Source organism: Moschus berezovskii, chromosome 23, assembly GCF_049115385.1.
Source record: "Moschus berezovskii isolate FMDL1 chromosome 23, NW_MosBer_1.0, whole genome shotgun sequence".
In the NCBI taxonomy this organism is placed as follows: domain Eukaryota; kingdom Metazoa; phylum Chordata; class Mammalia; order Artiodactyla; family Moschidae; genus Moschus; species Moschus berezovskii.
Window position 1 is genome coordinate 28341203 of NC_142482.1, and position 12700 is coordinate 28353902.

General features: G+C 40.7%; 1 protein-coding gene across 5 annotated transcripts in view; it reads left to right on the forward strand.

Annotated features, from left to right (window-relative positions):
• Positions 1 to 657: 657 nt before the first annotated feature.
• Positions 658 to 12700, forward strand: part of UBR2 (ubiquitin protein ligase E3 component n-recognin 2) — a 106999-nt gene continuing 94956 nt past the window's right edge. For all 5 annotated transcript variants that reach the window (XM_055406347.2, XM_055406351.2, XM_055406346.2 and 2 more), the window contains exons 1-2: positions 658 to 1102; positions 9740 to 9999. In XM_055406347.2, coding sequence (XP_055262322.1) covers positions 1025 to 1102; positions 9740 to 9999 — 338 coding nt within the window. In that variant the 5' untranslated portion in view covers positions 658 to 1024. The remainder of the gene's footprint in view (positions 1103 to 9739; positions 10000 to 12700) is intronic.

Below are 12700 nucleotides of genomic sequence, written 5' to 3' on the forward strand. Positions count from 1 at the left end.
TCAAGAGTCTAATTACCTCTACCGAAACATAATTTCCTTTTGTGTCCAACCTAAGAATGACTATCTATTTCTATAAAACGTCCCGATAAACAGTAAATCTTTGAATTGGCTCAGTAGACTCCTCCTTTGCAATAAATTTTAATAAGCGGTCATAACTAAATCACTTGGAAACGTTTCCTTTCACACCAGTTTAACATGTTTTAAAAACCTTCAAAATCCTGGGGGATGTACACCTTCGTTACCAGTGTTGATGGATGACAGGACCATAAACACTATAGAAATGTAACTGTAGGAATGTTTATTCATTCGACAAGTATTTGAGTTCGTACCGACACCAGGCTTTGAAAAGCACTCGAGTTCTACCACGTGCCAGGCACCGTTCTAAACTCTGGGATAAAAAAAAATGAACAAACCGTGTTGAGGGATAAAACTACAGTACCACACAGTATCTCGCGCTTCTGCCTTTTCCCAGGTGGGCGCCTCTCGCCATTGGTCTCTTCTCAGGATTCTAGCTGTGCAGAAAAGCCCCGCCCGCTCATCTGCCATTTCTCCAAGCTCTTAGGAGTCAAACGGACTACAACTCCCACAATGCCATCCTGGGGCGGGCTCCTTGTAAGGCTTCCATCTTTTCCCTGGCCTTGCGGAGGAAGACTACAACTCCCAGAGTGCTCTGCTTCCTCTTTGAGGTGTTATTGCCCCTTTCACGGTGCCGGACGCTGTCGAAGCGGGCAAGAGTGCCAGGTCCGATGTTTTCTGTGTCCTTCCCCGGGGCAGGGACGAGGCGGTGACTTGACTCTTGGGCGCAGAGCCCGGGAGGGAGCGCAGGAGACGCTGTCCCTTCTGCGCGGCTCACCTCGCGCTACTCTTCGTCTTCTCCACCCGCGGCCACCTGAACTGCTCAAGACCGACCGCCCCAGGCAGGGTGGTGGCTTTGCCCCGCCACCCCGCACCCCGGACCGCGGCGAGGCCGCTGCCCTCGGGGCGGCAGTAGCGGCGTCAGCGCTGGGGAGGCGAAGGAGGGAAGATGGCGTCGGAGCTGGAGCCTGAGGTGCAGGCCCTCGGCCGGAGTTTGCTGGAATGTTCAGCTGAGGAGACCGCGGGGGTGAGTGCCTGGACCGGGGCTCGGATGTCCGGCGGTGGCAGGCCGCGCCCCGGGGGAGGAACCGACTCCTGGGAATCCCCGAGTGACGGGCCCAGACCTGGGGTGACGACCCCGCGCGCGGGGCCTCGCCGTCTCGGTAATGGCCCGGGGAGGCCCCGGATCCTGCCCCTCTACTTCCCCTCTTTATCCACAAGTAGCCGGCAGCGCTGCTGGGTGCACCAGCCACCCTCGCGTTCCCTTTCGCTCTTCCATTATTCCGCCTTTTCCCCACACTCCCAGTAAGTCTCCCAGCACAGGGCCTTCGCCCTCTGTGCCAACTCTGCTTCCTGTTTTTTGGATCCTTGGTCTTCCCGATTCCTTTTCCGGAGATAAGCAGAGCCTTGCCTCCTCGTTTGAAACCTGCCGCCTTTACTTTGTTTCTGGGACCGGCCTTGGCATACAAGGATGCCAGCGACACTGTTCTCCGTCTTTACCTCTCCTTTTCAGTGCGTTTTTGCCCTGTTTTGGTCAGTCGACGTTAGTGAATGTGCGAAGAGTTAGTGTCTTGACACGTTTATGGAGTGTGAGAAAGTGGTCGTTGAGACTGGGAGATTAAAACAATAATTTGTCTAGGAGTTGGGAGTAGTTGGACGGAAAACAAACGTTATATAACTTTGAGAGAGCGGCTGTCAGTATGGAAATAGAAGCTAATAATGTGGCCACAGCATGGTGAGAGCAGTTAATTCCCCAAACTTAAAGCATTCAAAGCCAGTCTTGTACTGAACCTGTACTATGAATATGCTTATATAAGTAGCAGAGTTATAAAACAGTTAATCAAACTCGATGATATCTTTCCTCCAGAAGGACAGGGAACACCTATTAGAACAGATTGCCCAGAATGATTATGAATGGACCAAAACAGCTTAGGCCCCCCCCTTTAGGACCTCCGATTTAAAAGAACTAATAGGAAGGAAGTGACCTTTGAGCACAAGTCAACAATCCGAATGTTAGGAACAAAATTGTAGTGGGGCACTGTGGGCCTGTTGGTTAGTGAGGAGTTATTTTGGGCGAATTGATGAGGACACTAGAGTCATAGGGGAAGTAAATGTCAGGAGTAAAGGTGAAAAGTTTCAAAAAACACGTTGTTGAATGATGCATTTTTGTTTTTAAACCAACTTGTTTAGTTCCGTTTTCATTTACTTTCTGCTTAGTATTGCAACAACCCAAGGATTTTCCCCATCTGCCTTTCATATATCGAGAGATTTGAAAAAAAATGAAAGCTGTGTTTGAAGTAAATAGTAAGATGATGATAACAGCTGTTCCCTATCCACATCCTCCTGTCAGTATCCATGTTGATATCTGACCTGTTATTTACCTGACATTTTTTTTTTTTACTCCCCCTAATTTTGCCTGTGACCTAGCGGTACAGGCTATGTACTCTATTTTCCCAGTCCTAAAAGTGCAAACTGCTGTACACCTGAAACTAACACAACATTGGGAATCAACTATACTCCAGTGTGAAATAAAATTTTAAAAAAGAATGCAAGCTATCAAGTGAGAGCTTCTCAGATTTGTTAAGAATTCCTGAGTGAACAGTTATAAAACCAATGCTAGAGACCAGTGCTCCTAGTCCTTGTGTAGTGAAATTCTCAGTCAGATGTAGTGGGGGAAATTAAGGGAAATGCAATCAAAATTTAGTACTCTGGACTTGGAGTTTGTAAAGATCAGAGTCTGAGCTACATTTTAGTTTTGCTGTTTCCTTTTAGATGGATTTCTGAATAATAAGATGGAAAAAAATTTAGTCTGAAGGCCAACAAAATTTCTTAACGAAGATTCAGGCTAGTATTAAAACACAGGATTCTTCCAGCAGTATAATTTGTCCTTACTTTGTGAAGCGTTTATTGTCTGTATTTGGTTAAAACAGCATAACGCTTTAGTATGCTTCCAGCTTCGGCTCCAGCCCAGCCTTTATCACAAATTAAAATGAGTAAAGTTTTGTCCGGTTAAAATAAACTTTAGAGAGAATAAACAAGTAAAGCAGTTATTGCAGCCTTTGGACCTCTGTAACTGGCAATTGGTTGGGATCACATCCATCTAAAATTACTTAATAAGCACTGGTGTCATCTTTCCCACACTGTATTTACACGCTGGCTTTTCTTATTTGTATGAGGAGGAAGGACTTTGTTTGTGATCCCATCTATTCTTTACTAGAATGCCTCACAAAAGTACTCCAGTACTTTTAAGTTTAGGATAGTAAAGTGACTGGCCCTATGTTCTAGTTTTCTCTTTCCTTTGGTAGAGTTGATTCTGCAAGTGTGTTCAGCTCAGTTCAGTCTCTCAGTCGTGTCCGACTCTTTGCGACCCCGTGGACTGCAGCATGCCAGGCTTCCCAGTCCATCACCAACTCCCTGTTGTGCAAGTATATATGACTCCCCTAACACTTCTTGAGTCTATCTACATCTTATGCTCCACAGATTCGATTATATGTTTCAGTGGATGATTTAAGCAGTGGATATATTGTTTCTCCCCATATTCCTTACAGAAGTTTTGTGTAGAGTATTATATCTATATTGGTTACTTTTTACCTTAAAATTTTCAGCAGTTTTATGTATTGGAATGTAATTCACATATCTTACAGTTCAGTTAAGTGGTTTTTAGTATATGCAGAGTTGTACAGCCATCACCACAATCAATTTTAGAACATTTTCATCACCTTCCCAAAAGAAATCCTATATCCATTAGCTGTACACTCCTCCTAACCTCCCAGACTCTAGGCCACTGCTAACCTGTTTATTTGTTTCCATAGATTTGTCTATTCTGGAAATTTCATATAAATGGAGTTATGTAATAGGTTGTCTTTTGTGACCGGTTTCTTTCACTTAGCATAAGTATTCAAGGTCCTTATCGTAGCATGTATCCTCAATACTTCATCCTTTTTACTGCCAAATGATAGTCCATTATGTGGGTATACCATATTTTATTTATCCATTCATCAGTTGATGGCTATTTGGGTTGTTCAAATTTGGGGAGATTATGAATTTGTGCTACTATGAACTTTTGTGTACAGTTTTTTGGTGGGAACATGTGTTTTCATTTCTATTGGGCATACACCCAGGAGAGGAATTGCTGGGTCAGGAATTGCTTGGCGGAAATGACTGCATCGTTTTACCTTCCTATCAGCAGATGTGATGTTTTCAGTGGGTTTCACATCCTTGCCAAACTTGGTAATTGCCTGTTTTTTCAATTATAGCCATTCTATTGGGTGTAAAGTTGTATCTCTTTATAGTTTTGATTTGTATTTCCCTCGTGACTCATGTTGAACATCTTTTTGTAAGCTTTTTGGGTATTTTTTTTTTAAGTGAAAATTCGGATCTTTTGCCTATTTTTAAGTTACATTTTTCTTAGTTCTAATTTTTTCTTAATATAGTCCTGAAAGCTGCATTTCAGCATTAGTGATTGTTGTTTTATAGTTAACTTACATGTTGATTATCCTTGTTCAAAAGCAAAACCAAACATGGGTAAAGAATGCAGTTTTAATTTGGCAAGAATTATAGTTAGATACTGTGATTCAAGCTTCCCTTGTGGCTTAGCTGGTAAAGAATCCGCCTGCAATGTGGGAAACCTGGGTTCAGTCCCTGGGTTGGAAAGATCCCCTGGAGAAGGGAAAGGCTACCCACACCAGTACTCTGCCCCAGATAATTCCATGGACTGTATAGTCCATGGGGTCCCAAAGAGTCAGACAAGACTGAGCGACTTTCACTTTCACTTTTCGCTGTGATAAAAGAACTAACCCCAAGGGATTCTTTGATTTTTGTGTTTATTATACTTGCTCTCCATCCCAAGGCTGAAAATTAGATTTCAAAATAGGAGAGAGCCTAGAAACATTGTCATAACATGTTTACTGTAGTGGAATGAGTTGACAGTTTCTCTACTTCCCTTATGGAGGACTTCTAATAAGGTAATGCTTATTACTGTGATGTGCACATTACATGGCAGCCACAAGTGTCTGAAATAAGGACAGATTAACATGCAACCAAATTGGGAGTCTGGTGATTTTTCCTGTTGAAGAAATAGTTACAATTAGCTTATGTTACTGAGAACTAATATGAAAAGCTATCGATTTTTTCTTTTGAGAAATATGTGAACCATTATTCTGAAATGCAGCCAGAAATTTTTTCCACCTGCTCATTTTCTCTTCACAGTTTTTTTTTTTTCTTATCTGTACTGTTGCTGGTCACTAATTCTATATCTCTGGTATATAATTCCCATGTAAAGGTACTTTGCTTTGTTTATTAAGTGTTTTAAATAAGGTGACTGATTTTTTTTTCCTTAGCCAGAAGCTGATATTAGTTTCTGAATTTTTTGTTTAAGAAATGTATGAACACATTTGGCCCATCAGTGTTGTTGGAGCCACAGGACAACGTAAATTCTTTTACAAAGCACCATCCTTTATCCTCCCTGGATCAAAATTCTGCAAAAGTAAACTTTTAAGAGAAATGGCAACATAAAATATAAAACAAAAAATTGGTGTTAAAACCGTTAAATATGTTGTAAATTAAAATTGAAGCATAGTTTTCTAGGATCCTGGGGGTGAATTCTTGAATCTTAATGATTGTCTCCCTCAAAATACTGTTTAAGAGTAATTTAGTCTCTTTCCTACTTGATAAAAGGAAACAGCAAAATTAGTTACATTTGGAAAGGATTGTTTCACTTCAGGGGTAAAGACTTTTTCACTGTTTTCAATTAGAAACTTCCATCCAGCCCTTAACTTATGAACAAGAGTTTTACATTTTTAGTAAAAGTTCTCTAAAGTGTGAAATTAACTAGAAAGTTAGTATATCAGTTCAGTTCAGTCACTCAGTCGAGTCCAGCTCTTTGTGACCCCATGAATCACAGCATGCCAGGCCTCCCTGTCCATCACCAACTCCCGGAGTTCACTCAAACTCATGTCCACCGAGTCAGTGATGCCATCCAGCCATCTCATTCTCTGTTGTCTCCTTCTTCTCCTGCCCCCAATCCCTCCCAGTGTCAGAGTCTTTTCCAATGAGTCAACTCTTCGCATGAGGTGGCCAAAGTATCGAAGTTTCAGCTTTAGCATCAGTCCTTCCAATGAACAGCCAGGACTGATCTCCTTTAGAATTGACTGGTTGGATCTTCTTGCAGTCCAAGGGACTCTCAAGAGTCTTCTCCAACACCACAGTTCAGAAACATCAATTCTTCGGCGATCAGCTTTCTTCACAGTCCAACTCTCACATCCATACATGACCATGGGAAAAACCATAGCCTTGACTAGACAGACCTTTGTTGGCAAAGTAATGTCTCTGCTTTTTAATATGCTGTCTAGGTTGGTCATAACTTTCCTTCCAAGGAGTAAGCGTCTTTTAATTTCATGGCTGCAGTCAGCATCTGCAGTGATTTTGGAGCCCCAAAAAATAAAGTCTGACACTGTTTCCACTGTTTTTCCATCTATTTCCCATGAAATGATGGGACCAGATGCCATGATCTTAGTTTTCTGAATGTTGAGCTTCAAGCCAACCTTTTCACTCTCCTCTTTCACTTTCATCAAGAGGCCTTTGAGTTCCTCTTCACTTTCTGCCATAAGGGTGGTGTCATCTGCATATCTGAGGTTATTGATATTTCTCCAGGCAATCTTGATTCCAGCTTGTGCTTCTTCCAGCCCAGCGTTCCTCATGATGTACTCTTCATAGAAGTTAAATAAGCAGAGTGACAATACACAGCCTTGACATACTCCTTTTCCTATTTGGAACCAGTCTGTTGTTCCATGTCCAGTTCTAATTGTATATACTACCTCATGAATATTTAAAGTCTCTCTGTAGAGTTATTTTTCAAAAAACGAAGTGGACTGAAGATTATGCAAGTAATAGTTAAAAAGAAGACCTTATACTCTTTTTTTAAAATGTTTTATTTTATATTGGAGTATAGCCATTAGAAGACCTTATATTCTTGTCTTATGGTGTTAGACATCTCTTGAATGCATTCTTTCTAAAAAGGATGTAATTTGAGACTTCAATGTTGTAATCTTTAGGTAAACATGAGACCTATGAGTTAACAGTTAACTGCATTTTTGTAGAAGTGAGTTGTTCCATGTTTTCTGATTTCAAATTTTTCCTTGGTTTAGAGCCAGAAAAAGTTGGTTGTAATTAGCGCAAGGAAATATGGAGGACAAATAAACATAGATGGAATTGGTATGGGAGTCAGAAATAAATAAATGACAGAATATGAGGAAAATCTTAAGGGTTAAGGGAAAAGAATGGAGGTAGTTTGATGGATGCCTTATCATAGGGTTTATTTGGTTTGGTTTTTAGAGCCTGCACCTGGATTGACTTTATTTCTGCTTCCATAAAAGCCACATAGAGCATCTTTCTGTAATATCAACGTTAAGTGACAGTCAGTAGTAAAGATATATTTATAGTCATTAGGTTACGGATTTTATTAAATCCCTCCTGGGGCTTGCTTCTCTTTTAGACCTGCGGGGGTTGGGGGTATAGAGGAACAGGAGATTAGGGTAAGGAATGGGCTGAGAAGGCATCTTAGAGAATGTGAAACATAAACTGAGATCTGAAGAATGAATAGAAAATAGCCCTGGGAAGCAGAGAGAGGAGCGATGCCAGTCAGGAGGAGGAGACTAGAAGTATACTACAAGACAGTGGGCTTTGTAAACCATGTCAGTGGACTGAACTTGATCCTAAATAGAAGGGGAAACAGTGACATGATCAGACTGGCATTTTGCAAGAAACACTCTTGTAGTGAGTTTGGAAAAGTGGGCTGTAGAGGGGCCAAACTAGTGGGGATTACCAGTTAGAATATGGTTGCACTAGTCTGATGGCTCTGGGCAGTTTGGACTAGGGTAGTGGGGCAGTGCTAGTAGAGATGGAGAGAAAGAAATGGATGGATCCAACAGATGTTGAGGAATCCTAACAGACAAGACATGATGATTAATTGAATGTTGGAGTAAGGAAGAAAGATTTCTGGGTTGTTTTTTTTTTTTTTCTGGTTTGAATACCTGGTAGATGCTGGTGTTTAAAATAGGGAAATGGAGAAAATAGCAGGGGATTTTGTGTTGTGGGATATCATGAGTTCAGTTTTGGACATACTGAGTTGGCGTCTGAAAGGAAAAACTGTTTCTTCTGTTTCTCTTTACATTCACACCAACACTCCCAGCCACCAAATGTAGGGGAACGGTTTTCCCACATCAAGCAATTCTCTCCTCAGCAGACACCAACTGAGTGCCCTACAAGTTGGTCAGTTCTGACACTGTACACCTGGAGTTGGCATCAAATCCCAAAGATTAAGGGCTCAGTCCCACAAAGCTGTCCCTATTGCTACTTCAGATGCCACTCACAAGCAGGGGGTCCTCAGGTTACCCACAATTTATGTTGCAAATGAGGGGGGGGGTTCCTGTGACCCCTTCTTTGGGTTCAATAATTTGCTGCAGTGGCTACCAGAACTCAAGGAAGCAGTTTATTTACTAGGTTACTTGTTTATTATAAAATGATACAACTCAGGAATAACCAAGTGAAATAGAGGAAGGTATGTGGAGCTTCCATAACGTGCTCTTCCATAACGTGCTCTGGGCACGTTAGCAGCTCTGCCTGTTCACCAAGGAAGAAGGTGGCTGAACCTCGACACTTTGGGATTTTTATGGAGGCTTCATGCTTCCATAGGCATGATGATCAAATCATTGGTCATTTGTGATTAACTTCACCTCCAGCACCTCTCCCTTCCCTGAAGTTGGTTGGGGTGGAGGCTGTAAGTTCCTACCTACTAATCATGTTCCTGTGGCAACCAGCTCCCCATCCTTAGGGGCTTTCCAAAAGTCACCTCACTAACTGCAGTTCAGGTCTGATTGAAAGAGGTTTGCTTTGAATAACAAAAGACACTACTTTTTCCTTTATCTCACTTGCACCTAGGAAATTTCAAGAGTTTTCGGAGCTCTGTGCTAGGAATGAGAAAACCAAAAATGTATTTCTTATTGTAAATTACAATATCACAGTATCTGTTAGATATCTAAGTAGAATTACCACAGGTAGTAGGACATGAAAGTTTCAGTACAGGAAAAAGTGGTTTTTTAAAATGTTTTTAGCATGGAGAGCGAAGGAGAAAGGGTTTAAGCAGAGGTCAATCGGGGGAAAAGAGCATAATCATTAAAGTCTCTTGTGGTGTGTCATTTATTAATCATTGAGAAATAATTGGCTGTTCATGTTTACTGTATGCTCTTCCTATCAGCAAACTGAGAACAGAATCCAAATCACAATCAGAGTATCATTTGAGCAAAACAGTTGAAATTAGAAAGGAAGTCAGATGGGCTCAATGGCTAGCGTCTTTGATATGATTTGTTGTGGTCATTTTCCTGGACTGCCTATAGAAGATTGCTTCAGGAGTCATTTTGAGGAGATGGGTTCATTTCACTGTTGATTTTGCTTTCACTTTAAGTAGAATTCTAAGATACTGGCTATTGTAGTTAAATTCTAAATGTTTTACCCTTTTTGAAAAGGCATACAGTGATGAATGTTGTCAGTAAAACAATTTATAAGATTTTTTTGTCATTATTTTTTGTGCCTAGAAGAAAGTACAGTAGATTTATTCAAATTTGCAGTTTATTGACTTTGTTTAAAATTATTTTTTCTTTATTTAAAGAAATGGTTGCAAGCAACTGACCTCACTAGAGAAGTATACCAGCATTTGGCCCACTACGTACCCAAAATCTACTGCAGGGGTCCCAACCCTTTTCCACAGAAAGAAGACATGTTGGCACACCAAGTTTTGTTGGGACCAATGGAATGGTACCTTTGTGGTGAAGATCCTGAGTTGGGATTTTCCAAACTTGAACAAACAAACAAACCTTCTCATCTTTGTGGTCGTGTTTTTAAAGTGGGAGAACCTACATACTCTTGCAGGTAAGATATTGCCATTTTCTTTCTTTCCTTCTTGTTTTTACTTGACTTATTTTTTTTATTGAAACCTTACATTTTAATTTATGTAAATGTGTGTCTAAGTCTACACAACAAATATATTTGGTTTAATAACTTATTATAAACAAACGTTATTTTCCAGGTCAAGAAATAGAGTATCACCAGGATTTAAAAAACCCATAGTGTGCTTTCTCCTCCCCCATAGTTAACCCCTACCTTGAATCTTGTAGTGATCACTTTCTTGCTTTTCTTGATAGAGTGATTCTTTTTGATGTTCGATTTACCCCATGTTTGGCCTTTGCGTGCCCAATCACACTAGCTTCTTGGTCCTTTTCACATGCCTTTCATAGTCTTTGGGTGCTTCTTTGCTTTCTGGTGCAAGATGTCCACACCTCACTTTGTACTTACTCTGACCCCTATGTGCAGTCAGCCGCTTATGCAGGGAGTTTCCCTTTAGTTGGGAATGTTAGAAACCATGGTCTGGGTGCTACATGTACTTATTGCTACTAGGCTAACTTTAAATTTCTTGTCGAGAATTGAGTGTCCAATGAAGATGGAGCGGAAAGTGCTCTGTTTCCCTTTAGGACTATCTTTTCCTATTTCTCAGAACTAATCATTATTGACAAACTCTTATGTGTCCTTCCAGAAATTTTCTGTGCATATACATGCCCATATATGGGGCTATCTTAAACATATATATGCAGACACACATAGAAAAGGGACTGTGTTAGATATACTGGGCTAAGTTTTCCTTTCTCTACAAAATCTTGCCATTGACATCTGTCTATATCGGCTCATATAGCTAGATAATATTCCGTTGTATGGATACAGTATTGATTGTATATTTTTTTCTTTAAGACTTTTTCCCATACAATTTAATTTTGGTTACAACTTCTGGGTGTCTGTGGTAATCTTTCTTTATGGTTAGAATACCAATCGAGAGCTTTTTATATATTGAAACACTGTTAGATCTAGTTTTTTGTTTGTTTAGGCAGAAACCTAAGTCCCTTATTGGTATTTGGAGCAGTAGATCTAGTTTAATCTCATGATTTACAGACGAGGAAACTGAGATCCAGTTGTTGCAATAACATTCTTTGTATCAAAAATATCCAGTTCCAAAACATGCATTTGTATGTCATGTCTTTCAATCTTCAGTTTGAAATATTGCATTGGTTTTTCTTTGACTTTCATGATCTGGACACTTTTGACAAGTACAGGCCATTTATTTTGTAAATGCCTGTCAATTTGGGTTTCTCTGTACGCTTCATGATTAGAGTCAGGTTGTCTCTTTCACAGAAATATTGCAAAAATCACATATTCTCAGTGTTCCAGTAGCACAGGATTTTGGTTTGGTTCAGTAGCTCTTTAACTTTGATCACTTGATTAGGGGCTTTCTGCAAGGCTTCTCTACTGTGGAGTTACTCTTTTTCCCTCTCTAATCACTAAATATTTGGCGGTGAGATACTTTGAGACTATTAAATATCCTGTTTCTTACCAACTGTTCAGTTTTTTATTTCTATTGGTATGTATTCATGGAGTCCCATTATTCTGGTGGTTAGAATTGTCCTAAATTTGACCAGTGGGAGACCCTTCAAGCAGTTTCCCTGGTGGTTCAGACGGTAAAGAATCTGCCTGCAATGTGAGAGACCTGGATTCCATCCCTGGGTTGGGAAGATCCCCTGGAGAAGGGAAAGGCTACCCACTCCAGTATTCTTGCCTAGAGAATCCCTATGGACACAGAAACCTGGCGGACTGCAGTCCATGGGGTCGCAAAGAGTCAGACACAACTGAGTGACGAAGCACACACACACAGGCCCTTCAAGCTGTCTTTGTTCTTTTTTATGTCCCCATCATTCTTTGAACACTTCCTTTTTCTGACACAAGATGTTTTGGACACATCTTGGACTTTTCCCTGCCTCAGTTCTGAAATCAACCATTTCTCCAAGGAGCCTGTTCCTTTTTAGTAGAGATCAGTGTTCAGAAATAATAAGATACTAAGTCGACTTGTTGCAGTCGGTGTGTTACTAATCCCAAACCCTGTCAATGTATCTGTGTATCTGTATGTAGGTCTCTCTAGTTCCAGTCTAGCACCACAGGATTCTTTCTTGTTTTCTTCCTTTGCATATTTTATCTCTTCTCTAATGATGCCATGTGTGTCTGTGTATGGGGCCATCCCAGGGGAGAATAGGTTGGGTGCTGGTTTGAATGCTTTGTAAGGAGGGCTTGATTAAATTGACAGTTCTGAGAGCTTCCATGACTAGAAGAAAAAGAAGTAGAAAGAATCTTGTTTTCAGCAGTGATCGTGGAATCAGCTTTTGGGGGTTTGGAGAAGTGGAGGTGGGATGACAGGAGGAAGAATGTTTTTATTCCCTCAGTGAAAGTGGTGCACTGAAAAACTGTTTGCCTGTATTTGAAGATAAGTGTGCCTGTAGGATTTGTTGGTGAAACCAAGTCAGGGATGATCTCAGAAGAGTTTTCCTATATGTGCATGGTGGAGGCTGGAGTTTCTTTGAGATATAAAATCATTAGAGTGTGGAAGTATAGGTTAATCCATTCATACCTATCCGGGGTATTCTAACTGTGTATTTAGAGAATGTATAGAATCAATGAAAAGGAAGGTTCCTTGGGTAAGAATTTTCATGTTCATGATATCATCTAAAGGGTCGTGAAAGTCTCTCAGTTGTTT